The sequence below is a fragment of the Melanerpes formicivorus genome, unplaced genomic scaffold (genome assembly GCF_026170545.1).
Source record: "Melanerpes formicivorus ecotype bairdi unplaced genomic scaffold, bMelFor1.0.p_v2 SCAF_3, whole genome shotgun sequence".
In the NCBI taxonomy this organism is placed as follows: Eukaryota; Metazoa; Chordata; class Aves; order Piciformes; family Picidae; genus Melanerpes; species Melanerpes formicivorus.
In genome coordinates this window covers 33854634-33877910 of record NW_027142355.1, presented here as the reverse complement: position 1 = coordinate 33877910, position 23277 = coordinate 33854634, and the positions used below count along the sequence as shown (strand labels likewise).

At 41.6% G+C, this 23277-nt stretch overlaps 1 protein-coding gene across 1 annotated transcript in view; it reads left to right on the top strand.

Annotated features, from left to right (window-relative positions):
• Nucleotides 1–22997, top strand: part of ADAMTS20 (ADAM metallopeptidase with thrombospondin type 1 motif 20) — a 101269-nt gene extending 78272 nt beyond the window's left edge. The window contains exons 29-39 of the mRNA XM_068170964.1: nucleotides 9472–9639; nucleotides 11286–11459; nucleotides 12093–12263; nucleotides 13389–13589; nucleotides 13724–13853; nucleotides 14008–14102; nucleotides 14200–14294; nucleotides 15475–15608; nucleotides 16688–16779; nucleotides 20619–20723; nucleotides 21362–22997. Of these exons, the coding sequence (XP_068027065.1) occupies nucleotides 9472–9639; nucleotides 11286–11459; nucleotides 12093–12263; nucleotides 13389–13589; nucleotides 13724–13853; nucleotides 14008–14102; nucleotides 14200–14294; nucleotides 15475–15608; nucleotides 16688–16779; nucleotides 20619–20723; nucleotides 21362–21451 (1455 nt within the window). The 3' untranslated portion in view covers nucleotides 21452–22997. The remainder of the gene's footprint in view (nucleotides 1–9471; nucleotides 9640–11285; nucleotides 11460–12092; nucleotides 12264–13388; nucleotides 13590–13723; nucleotides 13854–14007; nucleotides 14103–14199; nucleotides 14295–15474; nucleotides 15609–16687; nucleotides 16780–20618; nucleotides 20724–21361) is intronic.
• The last annotated feature ends 280 nt before the right edge of the window (nucleotides 22998–23277 follow it).

Sequence of the window (23277 nt, the reverse complement as noted above, 5' to 3'; positions counted from 1 at the left end):
CAATGCCATATTGTTCCAGTACATATTCAATACAAAGCTTTATTTTATCATATCAAATGAAACAGTGAAGCAGTCCAGAGAAGGGCCACGAGGATGATCAGAGGGCTGGAGCACCTCTCCTATGAGGACAGACTGAAGGAGTTGGGGCAGTCTGGAGAAGAGAAGGCTCCCAGGTGACCTAATTGTGGCCTTCCAGTATCTGAAGGGGGCCTACAGGAAGGCTGGGGAGGGACTTCTCAGGATCTCAGGTAGTGATAGGACTAGGGGGAATGGAATGAAGCTGGAGGCAGGGAGATTCAGGCTGGATGTGAGGAGGAGGTTCTTCACCATGAGAGTGGTGAGACCCTGGAAAGGTTGTCCAGGGAGGTGGTTGAGGCCCCGTCCCTGGAGGTGTTTAAGACCAGGCTGGATGAGGCTCTGGCCAGCCTGATGTAGTGTGGGGTGTCCTTGCCCATGGCAGGGGGGTTGGACCTAGATGATCCTTGTGGTCCCTTCCAACCCTGACTGATTCTATGATACTATGTTACTTTTTTTAGAGGAGATAGATGCACAGAGCTCCTGTGTATTCCTTTAATTTCCAAGCTACTGTTTTCTTACAGTTGATTGAAAATGATAAATCAGAGATGGCCGTTGCTGGGATCCAGCTTTTCTTATGCTTCTGTTCAGGTTTTTTGCAAACTTGGCTAGAACTAACTGACCTACTATTGTTAAACTATATTATCTCTAGTTACTCTTGTAACTAGGAAGACCCTATCTCTTCAGATTAAAAAAAAAAATAAATTAGAATGCATAAGATCAAGTTTTAAAATGTGGAAAAGAATATAAACAAATGCTTTTCCCTGTGCAACTCCTTTGACTCCTTTGAGGCTGAGGGAGCTGGGATTGTTTAGCCTGGAGAAGAGGAGGGTCAGGGGCGACCTCATTGCCCTCTACAACTACCTGAAAGGTAGTTGTAGCCAGGAAGGGGTTGGCCTCTTCTCCCAGGCAACCAGCACCAGAACAAGGGGACACAGTCTCAAGCTGCACCTGGGGAGGTTTAGGCTCGAGGTGAGGAGGAAGTTCTTCACCGAGCAAGTCATTCGTCATTGGAATGGGCTGCCCAGGGAGGTGCTGGAGTCACTGTCCCTGGAGGCATTCAAGGGGAGATTGGACGTGGCACTTGGTGCCATGGTCTAGTCATGGGGTCTGTGTTGATAGGTTGGACTCGTTGATCCTTGAGGTCCTTTCCAACCTTAGTTATACTGTGATACTGTGATACTGTGACTGTGCAACTGTAGCTTCCACACAAGAGATCCTCCATGGTGTTAAAAACATGGTCCAACTTTTACTCTGAAGATCTATGAATAAAACACCAATCCCATGGGTGAACATTACTTTTCAGTGAAAATGCAGATGAGGTTATTCTGTGCATTTGTTCAGTTTTCTCAGGCTTCACAGGAGGCAGGATGCTGTCTTCCCTGTGATGCAGTCTGTTAAACTGTGGTTGCTGGAAGCAAAAATAGATTCACTTTGGGTTGCTGTTTGGGTTTTGTAGGGGTTTGCAAACAAAACTGCTGAATGGACACAGATGCACCTGTTTGGAAAACATGTCCACTTTTGTATCCATTTACTGGAAACAGAATAAACCTCTTAACATTTCTCTTGCTCACACTAGATTTCCCTGAGATCTCCTGTCTGTTTCTGCTGCTCTTCTCTTGATGCTTGTGCTTTACTCACTGTTTGTCTCCAGTGCTGCTACATTTCTGTAAATGCTTGAAGGTTTTACTGTTGTAACATGACCATGGAGTAAAGAAAGATGAGATTTGCTAAATTCTGGCCAAGTCAACAATTTGGCATCAGCCACACTCTAATGACTAGGGTATGTAAAGGACTAGGGGGAATGGAATGAAGCTGGAGGTGGGGAGATTCAGGCTGGATGTGAGGAGGAAGTTCTTCACCATGAGAGTGGTGAAGCCCTGGAATGGGTTGTCCAGGGAGGTGGTCGAGGCCCCATCCCTGGAGGTGTTTAAGACCAGGCTGGACGAGGCTCTGTCCAGCCTGATGTAGTGTGGGGTGTCCCTGCCCATGGCAGGGGGGTTGGAACTAGATGATCCTTGTGGTCCCTGCCAACCCTGATTGGTACTATGATACTATGATAAAGTGCCACTGTACCAAGTACTTTGTAGGAGGTTGTCAAAGGCAAAGAGCAGGACTGCTGTTCAGTCTTGTAAATCTGACACAGATTTATACTTGAAAACTAAGATTTTCAGAAGGACACAGTGAGGTTCTGGTTGTGTTCCTGTTTGCCACATTTCAGAGGGAAAAGGTAAGGCAAATTTCTCTGTTGAATTTTGGGTTTCTGTTTTGGTTGGTTGGTTTTTAGTTTACCACTGCTCCTGTATTTTGAGTTGTGTTTTGCCTTAGCCAGCTGTCTATCTATCATTCAACTGAAAGATGATAAAAGTTAGGTGCACATACAAGATGTGTTGTTGCAGGAATGCTGGCTAAGCAGTGTAGTTTCTGTACATTCTCTCCCAGCTATCAATAAACTGATCATAGAGGTATCATTGTTTCAATATGTACTGTCATTAATTACAGTGATAATATTTCTTGAATGAGGGCTGACAGCAAAGTTCTTGACAGAGGTACATGCAGACCCTTCAGTGGCACTTAACACCTGCATGTGAGGTAGCAGAGCCTGTCAAATGCCTGCTGAAAGGAAGCAGAAATACCTATTGTTTTTCTGATTCTCAGATGGTAACCAGATGCCATGGATTAAAATCAAGAGCAAATAAGGCAGGAAGAATAACCACACAACTCAGTTTTTACTGTAATTGGGAGCTGAAATGGCACCTATAAAGGAATTGTGTTAAATGAGATATCACTGGTGATATGTAATTGCTGTTCAAGGAGAACCTACTGATCAACTCATCACATTGTAATTATTCTTTTTAAATTTTCAAAAATATGGAGCAGAAATTACCAGAAGCATAAAATAAACTTCTATTAGCATAAGGCTTGTTTTTGCACCTCACTAATTCTGTCATGTAGCAGTGTTAGCATGTCTGCCACTGGTAGGTGCTTTTCTGTTAAGGTTACTCTTGTGTCTACTAGTGAGCTCTTCTGGGGAAGCTGAAACCTGAAAGTCATAATTGGGGGACAGGTCATGACAGCTTAGTCTGATTTAGGGCTATGACTTAACTACCAAGGGGTACTTGGTGCCATGGGTTAGCTGTTTGGGTGGGTTGGATTGGTTGATGGGTTGGACACGATGATCTTGAAGGTCTCTTCCAACCTGGTTTGGTTTATTCTAAATAAATAAAGGTTTATTCATTTGAAGTAATGTTGAAGTATGATACTACTTCTCCTTGAAGAATTTACCTCTTTTTCTAGCCTTTTTAGGTTTTTTGGCACTATTCTCTTCATGTTGTTTTATTGCCCCCTTTTCCACTGTGCCACACACAACCTTCCATCAACACTCACACAAATAGCTGCACAAGCCATGTGAAATATGACACTGGATAACAATATAATTGTTCACTAATGCTTTGTATTTTACTCTTACAGAAAAGGGGTAGTTCATAGAATCATAGAATCAACATGGTTGGAAAAGACTTCAAAGATCCATCATGTCCAACCTGTCACCCAACACCTCATGACTACTAAACCATGGCTTCAAGTGCCATGTCCAATCACGTTTTGAACCCCTCCAGGGACGGTGAATCCACCACCTCCCTGGGCAGCACATTCCAATGGCTAACAACTCTCTCTGTGAAGAACTGCCTCCTCACCTTGAGTCTAAACCTCCCCTGGCGCAGCCTGAGACTGTCCCCTTGTTCTGGTGCTGGTTGCCTGGGAGAAGAGACCAACCCCTTCCTGGCTACAACCACCTTTCAGGTAGTTGTAGAGGGCAATGAGGTCACCCCTGAGCCTCCTCTTCTCCAGGCTAAACAATCCCAGCTCCCTCAGCCTCTCCTCATAGGGCTTGTGCTCAAGGCTTCTCACCAGCCTTGTTGCCTTTCTCTGGACACATGATCCTTCTCTGGATCATGGCCCATCCAGGCTTAGCAAGGAATCAGACTTTGGGCAGCTCTGGTAAGTTCATGGAAGATTCAATCTTGCACAGTTGATACAGATTTGTATTTTTTAAGGTGATAGACATTCTAGCAGCTAAAAATTGTGACCTTCTTTGTGGCATAGAACTAGCAGCTTGTGCTGTGAAGTCTCAAGGTAGGTTTTGAACAGAAGAATATCCACATTTTTGACCTCTCTCTGTTTAAAGCTTGGAAAAGTACCACAGCTAAGCATCACAATTACCTGTGTGACTTAAAGGTGTGAGTGGAGCATACGTTGCTGGGTTGTCTATATGTGGTTTGGTCTTCACGTGTGCTGTGATACCTCATGGCATGTTTTGCAAATGGTTTTGACAAGTCAGACACTAGGAATGTGGAGATTTACTGTGTCACTGGCCTTGGGGGACCATTTGTCAGTCATGGGAGCCAAAGCTGTGCTGTGGACTGAACTTTGCAGAGCATTTTAAGGTTTGTGTTGCACCGCACTGAAACATGAGGGGTACTAGTTTCTCACTTTTGCAATTTGATACACAAAGAGGTCAAACAGATTCAAGGGGTGCTGTATTTCCTCATGCAAAGGCAGCAGACGGGGAGGAATTTGCAGTAATAGTGGGGGCTTTTTGGAGCTTTTGAAAAGTAGACCTCACTCAGCAGTAATTTTCAGCTTCAGAGAAGGGGACCTGTTGGAATGCACTGGGTTCAGCTGGCTGTGCATTTGGTCATTACAGGTACAGGCTTGCTTGATTTCAAAAAATGCTACTGAGTTTCAAAATCCAGGTAAATTGTGTTGTAGGGATATCATCTATGTGGTGTTTGGATCTCAGGTAGCATTGTAACCCTCCTGAATATATATATTACATTTTGTTGTGGTTTCATAGGGTGTCTTTCAAAAAAAAACCCAAAAACACAGAGTTGAGACCTCCAGGAGGTCCGGAGCATCCAGCCCAGTGGGTGGACACAGGAAGTTCACAGTATCATAGTATCATAGTATCAGTCAGGGTTGGAAGGGACCACAAGGATCATCTAGTTCCAACCCCCCTGCCATGGGCAGGGACACCCCACACTACATCAGGCTGGCCAGAGCCTCATCCAGCCTGGTCTTATGTTATTTCATTCTCATAGTGCACTGCATCTCCAATATAAAACTGGCTGCAGAGTCAGTCTCTACTCCCTTCTCTTCTCACTTTTCCTCTTTTCCCTTTCCCTCCCTCTCCCTTCCTGATGCTGCTGCCTTAGCTCCCTTATATTTGTGGCGGTGTGAGGCCTCAAGTGGCCTTGGCAGGGACCTGAAGCTGGTGAGCTGAGTTTTAACTGCATCACAGGGGTTCGGTAATAGGGTTGCCAAAAGGCTTAGTATGGGGGGGGTGCATGTGAGGCCTGAGGTTTTTTGCCTGATTTTTGGACATTTGGAGAAGGCTTTTGCCTGGTGGGGTTAAACCCAGACTGTGGATTTTTGTGTAGTTTTGCCCTGTAGATAGTAGTCATGAATAGCACTTCCATTTAATCTTCCAATATATTCTGTATTTCTATCCCATCCTGTGTGGAGTCTTCAGCTACTTGGAGAGTACTTTTAGAGCCTGCCTTTTTCCACTGCTTAAATGAAGACACACTTCTATGAAGGAAAGTGCTTTTGTAAGAAATTTGCATCAAAGATCCTGTGAGGTTTGCAGCAGAATTCTAAATACTGCTGCAGAAAGTAGTTTTCACTTCAGATACTGTCTTTGAAATGTCATTTAGAACACTGCAAGGTGGGAAGGCCAGAAAGAATTTCAACAGAAAGAATAGTATTTGAGTATGTGCTTATTTGGTATATGCTTTTTCTCATGGCATATTTCAACTAATGCTTTAGTTGGTGTACAGCATTCAGTCTTGGATACCTCCTAACAAACATGCAGGCAGTTGGAGTGTTCAGAGGACAGCAATATAAATGGTGAGAGACAAGAAAAGGCTGCTTTTCAAGACGAAGTGGTTATAAAGAGGTGACTGTTTCTGAGTCTGCTAAGGGTAGAATGAAAAGTAACCATCTCATTTAACAGTAAAAGAGACATTAAATCCCAAGATACTTTTTATAACTATAAAGATGGTTATATGGTGAAAAAATGCATGCAAAGGAGGATGTGGCATCCCCATCATTGAAGACAAGACTGACAAGCTGCCGCCAGGAATGGGCCAGGTATAGATGATCCAAAGTCTAAGCAGCATGAGGGACTGGATGAAGTCTTTTGAGTCCTCTTAGTTTAGTCTTCTTCCCTTCCTTTGCTGGAGCTGCAGAATCACGTTTAGAAAAGTGGCAAAGCAGACATTTTGTGAACACAAGAAATGTGTCATGTAACACTGAGCTTTTGAAATGAAGCTATACTCAGTGAAGTGACTTAAAAATATCATCAGTGCAACTACATACTTAAAGAACAGTCTTTTTAATACTTTTAGGTGAAAAATGCCTCTTTCATGCTCAAACATTAAAAGGACCTCTGAGAAGATGCAGCTAACAGGGAGGAGGTGGGCAAGGGAAGGGATAGTTCTAATATGGCAAATGAAAAGTTGAAGTAACTCTCAACTAAGCGATAATGTTTTATATTTTTGTGTCTAGTCACAGATGTACCTGACAAAAATGAAGGGGGGAAAAAAAAAAAGAAGTCAAGGAAGAAAATACATGTCAACATTTGTGATATCTTCTGTCTTTTTTTCAGTGCTACTGTTGTGGCTTATCCCTAGTAGGCTCATTTATTGCCACCTGGTGGAGAGAAATGAAAGGGTAAAAGTATAGAAAAATCATGGGTTAATATAAAGTAATTTCACTAGGTAGAGCAAAAGCTCTACCAACAAGGAAAGCAAAATAAGGAATTCGTTCATTACCTTCTATTGACAGCAGGTGTTTGTCCAAGCCCAGAGCCCTATTATGTGTAATAGTTAGTTGGAAAGACAAAACCCCTCACCTTGCCTCCCCTCCCTCTGCCTCTCCTCCCTCCGCCTCTCCTCCCTCCTTCCCTGCAGCATTTATTGCTGAGCACAATGTTGTATGGTCTGGGATATCCCTTTGGTCAGTCGGGGTGAGCTGTCCTAGCTGTCTTCCTCCAAATGTTTTGTGTACTCCCAGCCCACACACTGGTGAGATGAGAAGCAGAAAGCACTGCTTTGTGTAAGCACTGCTCAGTGACTGCTGTGTTGTCAACACTTTCAGTGTTTCAGTTACAAACCTAAACTTTGCACTATACTAGCTACTCTGAAGTAAATTAACTCTGTCCCAACCAAAACCAGTACAGTTAGAGTACTGCTTTTAGTCACAGTCATATGTAGTTAAAGTCCTTTTATATCTATTAGAATAAACCTTTATTAGAATAAACCAAACCAGGTTGGAAGAGACCTTCAAGATCATCGTGTCCAACCCATCTAATATGAATACAAAGAGAAACTGTTACATCCTTTCCATTTACTGACCTGGGTTTTCAGGATCCAGAAGCCCACTGAGCTACCAGCAAAGCTACACAAAATGTTCCCTTGAAATAAAAGGTTGAGAATATTTAGAACAAAATCTGTCCAACCAATCCAGGGTCTTCACCTTTTCAATGAAATAATAAGAGCAAAAGGATAAAAAGGCATGACAGCTGCAGAATGAGCCTTAATTTGGTAGAAACTGATGGAATGCCTGTGCCAGGGTCTGCCTGTGTCACAGACTGAACCAGGAGTTTTGTCAGGCTAATCCTCACAGAGCCTTATTGCTATGAAAAAAAAGAGGCCAAACAGATGAATCCTAGTTAACAGTGTTAGGGAATGACTTTGGATAATAGTAATCAAGTTCAGCTTCTTACTGTAGTTTTATATTTTTAGAAAGACCTGACATATGGGAAATATTACTTTAGCCAATGTTGAGACAAGTGCTAGGATTTCTGTATAAAATGGTTACAAGATGGGGGGGGGGGGGGGGGGGCATGGGGTGTTCAACTTGCAGAAATGTTCAGATTTTATTGGAGATTGAGTTCTTACAGAACTTTTTTATTCTGCATACGCAGTCAGCAGGAAGTATGTGGAAAAGGTACTCTCTGTAAGCCTCCAATTGCATGGCATGTCATATAAGTGAAGCCACATACATGTGTTGAGCCATAAGGACTATGTTGTTCTTGACCGTGTTCAATTTTGAATGGAAGGAGGTCAAGCAGCAGGAGAGCTAAGTGCAGTTGTGCTTTCCCCAGTCAGAAAGGCTAAGCCTCGGGAAGATCACTACCAGAGCATCTCACAGAGCAGAGTGGGGGCACTAAGTATTGAGAGGACCTTATGATTCAGATAGCATGTAGTAATGCGTTAGGAGCTCCGAGAAATAGTTCAGGCTTATGGAGGGCAGAAATGTGCTGTAGGCTAGATGCATTAAAAGAGCACAAGTGGCTTCCAGAGCACAGATCAAGGCTTTGTTTCTGTACAAGCGGGAGTCTCACTCTTCTCACTGATGATACAGAGCTGAAAGCAAGCTAGTCAGGCAGGTGGCTTAGGACAGTGTGTGCAATATGCACCTCTCTAAGGAAAACACTCATGGTAGGGATAAAAATCAATAAAATTTAAATGTTTGGGAGTCTCACTCAGGAACTTATATTTTGCATTCAAAGAACTAAGCAGGAGTTCTGCTCTAACCTCAACAGAAAAATTAAGTGACCCCTTTTAGAGGTCTTTGTGGCATGGCAGCCTGAGTGCTTCTGTAAGTAAGGTGTGGGTCGGGCTCCTCTCCTAGGCAACTTGTGACTAGACAAGAGGGCATGGCTTCTGAAAGTGTCTGTGCAGCCACGTTGATTTTACCTTGGAGGGAGGCAGGCAGGCCAGCCCTAGAGCCAGCAGTGTTTATCATAGTGACTTTTGAGAAGATGCAATACTGAGGTGGCAGGGGAAGGCCATATCTCCAGGGACTGCACCATAACTTGTGGTGTCTACTTTATAAGTCTACTCTTGCCTCTGTCACATAAGATATCCCAGGCTCACGGATGGGAGGTGGTGGAGCAAACATGACTTTGTAGCCTAACAGCTGGAGACATGTATACCCATGAGTCTGTGTTTTTTCCTTTCTTTAATGCTTATGATAAGCGTAATGCTCACATGAAAACAGCAATACACATACTGGAAATAAACTGCTAGAGCATGTGTTCTTGGGAGATCCTAACCTCAAGCTGTCTCCTGTATGGATACAGATGGTGAGCTCAGATATTTGTCAATGGTGACAGAAATTAATGAGCAAAACATGAGATGTTTGACATCTGATCAGTAAGGCTCAGTATGAGGGAGGTTACACAGAAATTCCAGATACATGCTGTCCATATTCTAATACAAAACCTTTCTCCTATAAGCATAGAACCCATTTGGGGCGAGGCCACAGCTTCTTTTTGTTTTCTTGTTTGGGATTGTTTTGTAAAGCAATGAAATGCACCTCTCTTTTCAGTGTTCTGTTTCCTGTGGAAAAGGTTTGAAGTTTCGTGATGTGTATTGTGTTAATGGCTTCCAAGCTAAAACGGAGGAAGGAAGCTGCAGGCATTTAAAAAAGCCACGAACATACAAAATATGTAGAGCTGGAAGATGTCCTGCTTGGAAGACCAGCAGATGGAAAGAGGTATGTAAAATCTGTTCTGTTTATGTTCTCTATGAATACAAGAAAAGATTGTATTCAAGACACCCTGCTTCAGTAGAAGTATTTGTCAGGAAGCTTTTCTTTGTGTGCCCGTCACAATTGAATTTACAAATTAGTAAGTTAATTATATTTTCATTTACTGCTCTTAAAAGTACTTAGAAGTGAGGATCTGTGAAAAATGAAAGTGATAATTGGAGTGTTGGACAGATAGGTACTTAGGGCTTTCCTCAACTTAGGTTGTAAATTCAACATAGCAGTAGATGTTTTATGTTCACTCCATGTCTTCAGTGATTAATTCAATAATATCACTGTAGTTGCTGTCATAGTCTGAATATTGAAGTGAAGCCAGGTTTATGTGATGCCATGGACTGAGTTGAACCTGCTGCTGCTGTTCATACCATGCTGCAGTCAATAACTGGAGGGACATATTTTGGGAGGCTTCCTGTTCCCATTGCTGTTTCTGGGTTCCAGGTTCTTGGGGTGCGGTCTCTTTTCTGCATGCATAATGGTGGAAAGAGTGGGAGTGAGGCAGCTGCTAGTTTGGGTTTTCTGGTTTATGCTGGTTTTTTTGCCCTGTGTTTTCCACTGCACTTGTGCAAATAGCTTAAGCTAAGGTAATCATGCATTATATTAGATTAATTAGATTATTAGCTAAGGTAATTACGCATTGTGCTTATGATAGCTCATGTTATATTAAACTCTTATTTCTTTATCTCAGCCCTGAGTTTTGTGTGTCACTCTTCCCTTCACTTTTGTGTTGGGTGAGTAGGCAGTTTAGCCCTTGAAGTGTTACATGGGGGAAGGACAAGTAAAAGGGCTTGTGGGCACAAATGCTGGCCTTTTATATGGTTTGATGCTACGAAACAGGTATTGCATTGCTGTGAAATTGAGTGTGGCTGAGTGCATGCTGATATTTATATGTGATTCACTCTTTCAAAGCAGAAATCCCCACACTGATAAAGACATGTTACCACTCTCCACAATTTGGCTTGATAGAATCTCTTTAGGCTTGAGGGTTTAGGTTTGAGACCTGAGTGGGTTAAGAGAGTGCTATCGAAGCGAGTCTTGGTATTGTAGTGAAATGACTTTGTGGCAGGAAGAATTTGAAAGTTTCAGCTCCTCAGGTACTATTTTCAAAAGAAAGAGAAGTACTGCACCATTTGCAACATTTTTCTAACCTGAAATACTAAGATTTTTTAAAGTTCATTTTAATATTTGCATTTAAAAAAAATCAGACAAGACTGTCAGTCTGTACAAAAGGAATCACGTAAACTCAGTACTTAAATTGTCTGATCTTGAAAAACGTTACCTTTTGCTTTGCATATGCTTGTGGTGAGTTTTTTCTGCTGTGAATTAAGGTAAGCAGAAAGATCAGTCTAGGTAACTTAGATACATTTATTTTCTGTATTTCCTACAAATCATGATTTTAATTGCAGTTTCATGTTTTCAACATAAGTTGTTGGGTTTTTTTCAGAAACAATGGAAGCACTAGTAGGGGGTAGCTGTTGTGAAGCGCTATACAGCTACTATTTAAATACAATCCAAAGAACTTGTAACAATGGCAACTGTACCACCTTCTGGGGACTGGCTAATTTCACAATAACATGATTAATTCTGATCAATTTTAGTGTTCTGTATCCTGTGGAGTGGGTATTCAGCAAAGGGACATCTACTGTCAGGTGAAGGGCCTGGGTCAAATGAATGAAGCAATGTGTAATCCTAATACCCGCCCCGTCAGCAAGAGGCGTTGCTGGCTGCCTGCCTGCCTGCGGTACCGGTGGTTGGCAGATGAGTGGGAAGATGTAAGTAAGACTTTCAGCTTGTATGAAGTAAAAGAGTGATCTCATATGTTTTCTTTCTTTTATTTTTTTCTACATTTGATGGAATATATTTCTATATCCTCCTGCCACAGGAGGAGGTCTGAGGACGCTGAGGCCAAAGGCACGGGCTGAACAGATACTCCTGCTCAAAGCTGCCGCTGGCTTCATTTATAAGCAGTTTTGTTTTCTTTTGTTCTATCAGTGTAACATCAGATACATGTTTCCAGGGATTCTGTCTGGTTTGTTTTTAAAACTAATTTAATTCTTTCATATATGACTTAAATCCTTTTCTTGGCTCAATCTTTTCATACAGCAGAGCTTTATCACTCAACCTATCATCTTGGCCTGATATTTCAATTTTCTCCTTAGCCTCACCCAAGAGTTCAGGTGTTGTGTAGTCATGCCCTCTTGGGTTTTTAGTTGATTGAAAGTACCTGAACTTTGAAAACACAGATTTTTATTTTGATTCAATGAGTAATTCAGCCCAGTACTGATAACAGGTATCATAAAAATTGTTACTCTCTGGGTTTTACTGGTGTGTGTCAGTTGGTAAGGAACTCTTCTGTAAATGACTAGTTTAAATACAAAATCTGTGACTGTTTTTCTCACACTCAGTGCTTGACATCATATAGAAGAAAGGAAGTATACCAGAAGGTTAAGTGTGTGGATGAAAACCAGCTTCAAGTAGATGACAGCTTCTGTGATCCTGCCACAAGGCCTCCATCAACCAAAAACTGCAGGGTAGCTCCCTTCAAATATGTTGTGCTTACAGGAGAACTGTCACAGGTAAACTCATTATATTGTTCACACATCTTTCATATAACTTTACATTTAAGAATCTTATGTTGCTGTAAAACATACATCAAATGTGCAGAGAAGAAGAAAAAAACAACAAAGTGTATTTTCATCTAAACCTGGATGCCTAAACTTTTTCCATATTGAACTTTCCAATCAGCCATAATTTATTGTAATGACTGTTATCAGTCTTCTGGTAGCCCTTCTGGGACCTATGAACACCAGTTAGAGGATACCTCCTTCTAACACAAGATTCCTTTGTTGGTTCCCAGGAAACATAGAAGCTCATCTCACTGAAGTAAAATGTTTTCCTTGATTTCAGTGAAGTGATAAATCAGTGCCTTGATTCCCTTGCACAACTACGGTGCCCATGCATGCATGTCTCTGTGGGTACTGCAGCTGAAAGAGAATTGCTCTGGAACATCTGTGAGCTCTGAGAAAGGGGTGACATGGAACTTCCCATCTCCCTGCATGCATGATTACTGCAGACCCTCCCTTCACAATGATGCAGCAGCCCCAAGGTGGCATGTGTTGTAGTCATGAGGTCTTGGGTGACAGGTTGGACTTGATGATCTTTGAGGTCTTTTCACAGTATCACAGTATCACTTAGGTTGGAAAGGACCTCGAGGATCATCGAGTCCAACCTATCAACACAGACCCCATGACTAGACCATGGCACCAAGTGCCACGTCCAATCCCCTCTTGAACACCTCCAGGGATGGTGACTCCACCACCTCCCTGGGCAACCCGTTCCAATGATGAATGACTCGCTCAGTGAAGAACTGCCTCCTCACCTCGAGTCTAAACCTCCCCTGGCGCAGCTTGAGACTGTGTCCCCTTGTTCTGGTGCTGGTTGCCTGGGAGAAGAGGCCAACCCCTTCCTGGCTACAACCACCTTTCAGGTAGTTGTAGGGGGCAATGAGGTCACCCCTGAGCCTCCTCTTCTCCAGGCTAAACAATCCCAGCTCCCTCAGCCTCTCCTCATAGGGATTCTATGATTCTATGAATTACAGGCTTTTGGCAAAGTGAGGGTCAGCACTAACTGACCTGTAATTGCAATGCTTCAGAAAGGCTGTTTCACAGAAATAATGCTTGTGCATGGGGATTTTATTGTAGTGCTCAGCCAGCTGTGGGTCTGGTTACCACCAGAGGATCACACAATGTGTTGGAATCCATTCTGCTCAAAATCTGCATGCCCATGGCCTTCGAACGGTAACATACCGAGAATGCCCGGTAGAGCCATCCGCCTACATCTATAAATGTAGTATCAAAGGGTGTTCACAAGCAGCTACCTGGAGAGTGGGGCAGTGGACCAAAGTGAGTACAGATGTGCAAGCACATATTTGATAGCTACCTCAAATGTAAATTAATGCCAAGACTTATTTGCTGACCTAATTATGTTAATTATTTACTACCTTCTAAACTAATTCTTGATGGCTATATACATCTAGTGCTCAGTGTCTTGTGGAGTGGGAGTAAAGGAGAGAACTGTAGAATGTATGACTGAAAATGGCTTATCAAGTGACTTGTGCCTGCCACAATTAAAACCAGATGCCAGAAAGATCTGCCATGAGGAAGAATGTAAGTGATGGCTGTGATGTTCAGCTGAAGTTAATGTTTTCCCAGGGTATTATATAAAAGCTGTAAACATATTTGAGCACTATTATGCAAAATAAGTCCTAAAACTAATCTCTATTCCTGAAATATTAATGTGATTTAATAATTCATTTTGAAGGTGAATTTATTACCACCTGCAAAGACGTTCAGATTAAAAAAGGAATTAGAAAGGATGGTGAATACCTACTTAACGTTAAGGGAAGGATGATAAAGGTACTCTTAATATTTATGAGTTTTCTGAGCATGTATTTTTATAAAACAATAATTTTCTAATAAAGATTTTGCTAAAGGGCTGTATTTTCTGTTCCAGATTTATTGCTCGGGCATGCACTTAGAGAATCCCAAAGAATATTTGACATTGGTAAAAGGTGAAGCAGACAACTTTTCTGAAGTATATGGATTCAGGTACAAAAGTGGGTTTGTGCCTCTATCAAGTGCATTTATTGCTTCCAAAATGAAAGAATAAAAAGAATACTTAGCTTTTCTGAGAACAGATGAGTAGGTATTTTCCCCTTGATTTTCTGTTTTGACTGTGCAGGCACATGAACATACACGCAGAGAGGGACCTGGGGGTGCTGGTTGATGGTAGGATGAACATGAGCCTGCAGTGTGCCCAGGCGGCCAGGAGGGCCAATGGCATCCTGGCCTGCATTAAGAACAGTGTGGCCAGCAGGAGCAGGGAGGTCATTCTGCCCCTGTACACTGCACTGGTTAGGCCACACCTCGAGTACTGTGTCCAGTTCTGGGCCCCTCAGTTTAGGAAGGAGGTTGACTTGCTGGAACGAGTCCAGAGAAGGGCAATGAAGTTAGTGAGGGGTTTGGAACACAAGCCCTATGAGGAGAGCTGAGGGAGCTGGGGCTGCTTAGCCTGGAGAGGAGGAGACTCAGGGGTGACCTTATTGCTGTCTACAACTACCTGAAGGGGGGCTGTAAACAGGCAGAGGTTGGTCTCTTCTCCCAGGCAGCCAGCACCAGAACAAGAGGACACAGTCTCAGGCTGTGCCAGGGGAGGTTCAGGCTGGAGGTCAGGAGGAAGTTTTACACAGAGAATAAACCTTTAGAATAAACCTTTAGAATAAACCAAACCAGGTTGGAAGAGACCTTCAAGATCATCGTGTCCAACCCATAAGAGAGAGAGTGATTGTCCATTGCCCATTGGAATGGGCTGCCTGGGGAGGTGGTGGAGTCGCCGTCACTGGAGGTGTTCAGGAGGAGACTTGACAGGGTGCTTGGTTACATGGGTTAGTTGATTAGGTGGTGTTGGATGATAGGTTGGACGCAATGATCTTGAAGGTCTCTTCCAACCTGGTTTATTCTATTCTATTCTAACTGGGGATGCTCTCCAGCTGAACTTGCATTGATTACATTAAATGATTACAAAAATTTCCTGTTTTGACTTCAGTAGAAATAGCTTCAATCCACATTAGTGTTTCAGTTGGGCCAAGATTAACGCTGAGCTGCTTGATCTGTAAATGACGCTTAGCATTTTTTTGTGCGGCATAGTGCATTGCAATTATTTTCCCCCCCCCAATGTTGTGTTACAGAAAAATGTCAGAAGGAAAATGAAATCTTTGCTGTTCTCTAGGCTGCAGAATCCGTATGATTGTCCTTTCAATGGAAGCAGAAGGCAAGACTGTGCCTGTCGAAATGATTACCTGGCAGCTGGCTTCACAGTTTTTAGCAAAATAAGATTTGATGTAGCTTCCATGCAAATTAAAAGTAAGCATTTTGGCAGTTTTACCAATGTGAGTGTTTTCCATGTAAATTTAGCATGGTCATGATTACCAAGCTGGTCTGGTCTATTCTATTCTATTCTATTCTATTCTATTCTATTCTATGCTATCCTATGCTATCCTATGCTATCCTATGCTATCCTATGCTATCCTATGCTATTCTATTCTTCCAAATTTCTAATGTAAATCATAGTAGATAGTGTTGGATGATAGGTTGGACTTGATGATCTCAAAGATCTTTTCCAACCTGGTCTGGTCTGGTCTGGTCTGTTCTATTCTATTCTATTCTATTCTATTCTATTCTATTCTATTCTATTCTATTCTATTCTATTCTATTCTACTCTATGCTACGCTACTCTACTCTACTCTATTCTACTCTTATTCTATTCTACTCATAGTCTATTCTACTCTTATTCTATCCTACCTCTGACCCAATAATAGATTGAGTTGTGCCATTCTGGGGGAAAAGTCCTTATTTCCTTAGGAATTCAATGGTGATTTCTACAGGAAAAAAAGATAAATATTGAGAAATCTCCACCACTTCCCTTGTTAGTTTGTCCCAAATGGTCAAGGGAGATGAATCTTGCAGATTCATGTCTTTATATGTGTGGACTGACTTCAGTTTCTAATGTTTTGTTCACTTCCTTCATTTTCCTTTTAGTCTATGCTGTATTTTTGTGGGAAAGTCTTCCTGTGCTGTCGTTAATCCCTTCTCAGACCTTGGCAGACACACTGAATGCACAGGGAATCTTGCAGTGCTTTCAAGCCCCCGCCTGAAGGTGTCAAGGTGGCCAATGACCAGCTCACATGGAGCTGCGTCCACATGCACACCCATCCTCCTCATAGCTCTCTTCTGTCTCAGAAAGAAAACATGGCTTATAGGTTGGGCTGATGTTATATTAACCAAAATGGACTATTTAAAAATTAGTTTCTAAAAACCAGCCCAAACATGCAAAAAAAAACCCCAAACCCAAACTCCCCACCATATTAATGCCTTTTCACACTGCATTTTGCCTGAACTTCTAATGCAGCAGTTTCACTGTTGAGTAATTTTCTGTTTTCTAGCCACAGATTTTCTTTTTGCTCAGACTATACTTGGGAGACCTGTTCCATTTGCTACAGCTGGAGATTGCTACAGTGCTGCAAGGTGTCCACAGGTATTTATAATTTCTTATCCCCTTGAAACAGAGAGTGGAAAAATATCTCTGTGGCTGGTTTAGAGCTGCAAGGTTCCAAACCAGTCTTCTGTTCTGTTTAGTCTGCATTCTACATTCATACAATTTGTTTCTTACTCTCCTCTGTCCTTGTTTCTCCCTCAAATTGTTTATTCCACACTTTTCCTCTAGGTTCCATATATGTATTTATGTATTTAATGTATTGCCCTCCCTCCTTCTGGACATGATTTATCCTTTGTTTCCTCCTAATCCCTTCTCAGTCTTTGTTCTCCTCCAGCACCTTTCTTTTCTATAATCCTGCAGAAGTTTTCTTATCTTTTTTTTTCTGGTTCTCTCCTGATGCTTCATTCATATCTTTGAAGACTACCAGAGGAAATCAATTCTGTTTTGCAGTATAATTAGTGTGTGTGTGCATTAGTGCTTTAGTTTGGATTGATTATTAAGTTAATGTGTGTATTGTCCCACTTTACTGTTGGTTTGTTCATATCATGGAGCAGTCAGAATGCTGTCTAGATGAAACTAAATCAAACAGTAACCTCCTGAAGAAGGATCTTTATGAACTCCAGCTGCTAGTGAGGATTCAGCCTATGGACTCAGTGAGACTTAGTTGAAAGTAAAACTCTGATCTGTATACTGTATACAGGCATTGGGCTCTCTGACCCAGTGTTTTCACTCTACAGGTGTGTTCTGTAGTGTCCTTCTTGCTAATGCAAGGGTAGGCTCAGTCTGAACTAGTCAACCTAGGCTGCCTTTGGAATCCACTGACAGAAATGTAATTCCCTAGAAAACAGTTCAGCTAGTCTTACCGTATAAGACATTCTAGGATGTGCATACTTATTTTCACTGATTATAAAGGGAATTAAGATCAACTAGCTCAGACTTGCATGGAGTCACACCCCTTTTGTCCATGTAATGTAAATGGATGCATTCAGGGACAGCTAAAGACAATTTAGGTACAATCTGGGGAAAAATGAGATGCCTAAATTAGGCAGACTTAGCTCCTGACAAAAAAGCAGATGGAGTTCATTGCAGTATTCTATACCATCAACCTCAAAACTCTTTGGGCTTAGTATGACACAAACCTCTGATCTGTAACTTCTGTTGGGAAGTCAGTTCTGTTTATATGGTATTGCACCGATGCATTTCAGTCTGCCAGATCTGCACTGAAACTAACACTTATGCAGTAAAATTACTTAATGAAGTAAAAAGGTCTCTATTCCTGCATGCTCAGCCCTTGAAATCTCTTTCTGGCCTTTCAGTATGCTCCATGACACATCAGCCAGCTGTTAAGCTGTCATTATAATTGTACATACCACTTCTCATTCATTTTTGCAAAATGATATCACTGTGGATAAACTTACTTTGGTTTTTGTTTTTGTTTTTTTTTTGCTTGTATGGAACCCCTTGAAATGCTTAATTCATTAAATTAAATCATCTTCTTTCTTGGACACTTGAAGAACAACCTACCCTGTCCCTATGTGCTTTATATTAGCTCATTGTAAATATATGAGTGCTATAGATACAGCAGCTTTTCATAGGAGGGCTCTCAAAACAAACCTGCCATAATGAGCAATGAAGGAAATTCAGTGAATCAAAAGAAGAATGGCTGAACACTGTATTTTTTTACACATACCCACATACATATACTCACACAAATATTTATACATATAGAATAGAATAGAATAAACCAGGTTGGAAGAGACCTTCAAGATCATCACGTCCAACCTATCATCCAACACCACCTAATCAACTAACCCATGCAACCAAGCACCCCATCAAGTCTCCTCCTGAACACCTCCAGTGATGGCGACTCCACCACCTCCCCGGGCAGCCCATTCCAATGGGCAATCACTCTCTCTGTGTAAAACTTCCTCCTGACCTCCAGCCTGAACTTCCCCTGGCGCAGCCTCAGACTGTGTCCTCCTGTTCTGGTGCTGGCTGCCTGGGAGAAGAGACCAACTTCCACCTGTCTACAACCTCCCTTCAGGTAGTTCTAGAGAGCAATAAGGTCACCCCTGAGTGTCCTCTTCTCCAGGCTAAGCAACCCCAGCTCCCTCAGCCTCTCCTCATAGGGCTTGTGTTCCAAGCTGCTCACCAACTTTGTTGCCCTTCTCTGGAATTGTTCCAGCAAGTCAACATCCTTCCTAAACTGAGGAGCCCAGAACTGGACACAGTACTTGAGGTGCAGCCTAACCAGTGCAGTGTACAGGGGAAGAATGACCTCCCTGCTCCTGCTGGCCACACTGTTCCATATCTATATATATACACTATCATGATATTAAGCAAAAAAATACAGAACCTACCATATGTTATACTTGCTAAAGCTTTGATGTCAGTATTTAGGCAATTTAAACTAAGCTTGATTATAGAAATTCAGTGAGTTGTATGGAGACGTGAAGGGATTCTCTGCTTGTAGTGCTGTCTAAACTGACCTTTAGGCTCTCTGTGGAGGTTGTACGACTTTCCAACATACTGCACTTCTGTGTGGATGCAATTTTCTGTACCTCAGGTTGTTTACCAGGCCAGTGCAGTTTGTTGCTTCTGTTTCTTTTTTGTTGTATAAACTGACTCCATTTAAAAGCTAATTTGGAAAAAAATATAGTTTTGCATAGGCATGTATTTCAGACTCAGTTAACTGCTTTGAATGGCTTGTATTGAGAAACATTGCACTTACAATAAGTTTACTTATTTTAACCTCCACTTACTATGTCCATGTTCAGTTATGGTTTTTGTTATCTTCCATTTCTTTTTCAGTGTAAGATGGTGATGCTAGGGCAATGTGCTTGCAAATATTTGAGTTGTAGGTGGCTAAGAAGTGATTTGTCTGTGATTTCCAGATAGCAGTAGGTCCTCACTGTGTCATTTACAAAAGGTCATAGTATCATAGTATCATAGTATCAGTCAGGGTTGGAAGGGACCACAAGGATCATGTAGTTCCAACCCCCCTGACATGGGCTGGGACACCCAAAACAAAACAAAACAAAACAAAACAAAGTCTTTCAAGAAAGATAGTCTCATTCTTGCATTTTGCAAGTCTGAACTTTTTGTAAATTACATTTTAATATGGAGGAAGGAGGCTAAAATAATCTGAATTGTCTGATGTTAATTCTGTATTCAACCTGCAGACAAACTCTACAGCTCAGCTGATACACAAGTACTAGTTCAGAATAACTTGTTCTTGTCTATGAGTCTCCAAAACAATGAAGGGTATAATGCAGTGCAACTAACCAAGGTTACACCCCTTTGAGTACTTATTGTCTAGCGATACCCTAAGTGATACGTGCAGATATGCCAATGTAAATAATGTCATAGTATCATAGTATCATTCAGGGTTGGAAGGGACCACAAGGAGCATCTAGTTCCAACCCCCCTGCCATGGGCAGGGACACCCCACACTACATCAGGCTAGCCAGAGCCTCATCCAGCCTGGTCTTAAACACCTCCAGGGATGGGGCCTCAACCACCTCCCTGGACAACCCATTCCAGGGTTTCACCACTCTCATGGTGAAGAACCTCCTCCTCACATCCAGCCTGAATCTCCCCACCTGCAGCTTCATTCCATCCCCCCTAGTCCTATCACTACCTGAGATCCTGAGAAGTCCTTCCCCAGCCCTCCTGTAGGCCCCCTTCAAATACTGGAAGGCCACAATTAGGTCACCTCGGAGCCTTCTCTTCTCCAGACTGAACAGCCCCAACTCCCTCAGTCTGTGCTTATAGGAGAGGTGCTCCAAGTGTTTTAGTCTTTTGAGCTCCATTTACTAGCTCTGTATTTTACCTTTTTCTTTTTTTTCTTTCCTTTTGTTGTTTGTTGTTGTTGTTAGGGACAGTTCAGCATTAATCTGGCTGGAACAGGTCTGAGATTATCCCATACGGTTAGGTGGATTGCTCAGGGAAACTATGCAACTGCTGATGTGCACAAATCACAAGTAAGTCAGTGATGTTTTCATTTACCTGTTCTTACAGCTTGCAATGTAATTTTTCCAGAGGTGGTGACTCCCTAGTGATAGCTACTTGTGACTCAAATGCAGTACTCAAGGTCTTTGACCCATCTGAGTCTTCTTCCAGATACAATGTTTAATCACACTGCCCAGAATCTAATCCAGATCAACACTGTCTGCTGACCACTTCTCTCACTACATTTTAAGAGTCTGCTCTATTAATTAAGTATTAAAAGTTTTTAAGATGCCTAATTATACTTTTAAAAACAGTAAGCACAATAACACACACACACACACACCCCCAAACCCCCCACATTTCATTAAAGATACTACTTTACAACTGTCTTACTTGATTCATGTGGGAAGCCAATAGAGCAGTGGGGCAAGAACAGTGAGCATACATGGTTTAAGACAGCATCAGTTGGTAAGCCAGGAAAGGTGGCATAAAGAGAGACTGATAAAGGATCTCTCTGCTCACTTTGTTCATTTGATACTGTCTTTTGATTTAGTATTTGTAACTAAGGTTTGTCAAAAGATCTATTGTTTGCAAACCTCAAAAAGCTTTTTGTACAACTGTGGCTTCAATCTCTTTTCCTGTTTGACTGTTCTCTTTGTTTAATTCTCAGGATGGTACTAAAATATATGGAAGATGTGGAGGATTTTGTGGAAAATGTGTTCCTAACACAATTATTGGTCTCCAACTTCAAATACAATGAGAACTCTGATGTGGTAAGAAGATCAAAGCAGGGACATCAATCATTTAGGTGCAAATCGTAGGTACTGTGCATGTATGTGTTTTATTTCTTTCATCTCTGCAATGTTTGTTGCTCTGATGCTTACTACCAAGAATTACTGGTTCCTTCAGTGTTCATTCAGGGATGTATTATCTGTTTGTGGGCTAGCAGGTGCATAAGTCACAATCATAAGCTCTCAGGTTTTAATGGAGAGGCATTCATTCAATGTACAGTAGATGTTAGCAAGTCAATTGCACTGAGGTCGCTACCATTGGTAACACTCTAAATTGTACCAGAATTGTAGTAATTTACCTGCAACTAATCAGGGAAAGCCTTTATGCAGTATTTGATAAAATTGATACCCTACTGGTTTTCTTGATCAGCTCTACTAAAATTAAGAAAGAATTATTGCTATATAGAGAAGACAGGTAATAATTTCAAATATTTCTAATTTCAGAAAACCTGTTTAGGAATTATGTCAATAAATTAAAGCAGAGAAGTGTGTTTCTCACTCAGTAAAACCTTTTTCCCCCCCCTTCCCTTTCATTATATACTTTGTGGTGCTTAAATACTGGCAGTAATCCTGAGAAGTGTGGCTACCCTCTGTGTAGGACGTGTTAGGCATCTAGGATGGCTTTTGTTATGGTTACAGGAAAAGAAAATAAGAAAACAAATTGCTTGGAAACCTGATCTTAAATCCCTGCCTCTCATCCTAGTATCCTGTAAAAAGCAGTGTATGCTGTGTACTAGAGGATCTTGTATGTGATTGCATGAACACATATTTACTTAAACACTTTCCATATGCACCTTACCCCTTTAAACTGGCCCGCAATGTATTAGCAAAGGCTATAGTGCATGTCCTTCTCACATTGCAATTCAACATAATTCCAGTAACTTTAGCCAAAACTCTAGGCAGAGGCAGCATCAAGCCCCATAGTGGTTTTGGTCTCCACCTTTGACTCACTGTAATTTTTCAGTGTTTGTAAAGACAGTTCTGACACCTGGTAATTAAGATTATTTCTTCCAGGCAAAGTAAATGTATGAGAGTTGCAAGGTAAAAGCAAAACAAAACAAATCCCACAAAACAATCATCCAGCTCTTTTTTTGCTTTGTTTTTTTTGTATTACTTTACAGTCCAGAAGTACAGAAATAAATGCATGTGTGTTTCAGGGCCAGCTCTCAGGTATTCACAATGACTTTTCCTATGTTCTCAATAACGTAGATTATGAACCAGACTTGCTTTTTCTTTTTGGCCGTGTGCACCCTGTAAACCACACATTTCTTTTGCATGCCAGTACCATTGGTAGATCAAATGGCAGCTGTCTCGTATTTTTAGCCACAGAGAGCTAGGCATGTATTAACAATATGTACTAATTAAACCCAAAACTGTCCCGCAGAACTGTAAGCAGCTACTTCTTAGATAACGCGTGTAGGTGATTGTTTTGTGATCTCTGCATCAGAAAAGCATTTTTGCACTATGTGCCTTCTGTTAGTTGTAAAGATTAATAAGAATATAAACCATTGTTTTCCCAGGAATGTTTACATTTATAATTTATAAGATATTTATATAATAAATATGCTTGTGTGAATGGTAACCCATTACTTCTGCTTTTTTTGTTTGGCTTTGTAGTATCACTCAGTACAAAATGCTGAACAGAATAACTATACTCCTAACACCTCTTCACAGTAATATACATTAACTTGTACTAGAATTACTGCCAGAATTGCAGCAGTTTATAGGAGGAGTATTTTCCATGGAAGCAAACCCTACTGCAGAGGAACAAACTCCATGTCTTTCTGCTCTTTCC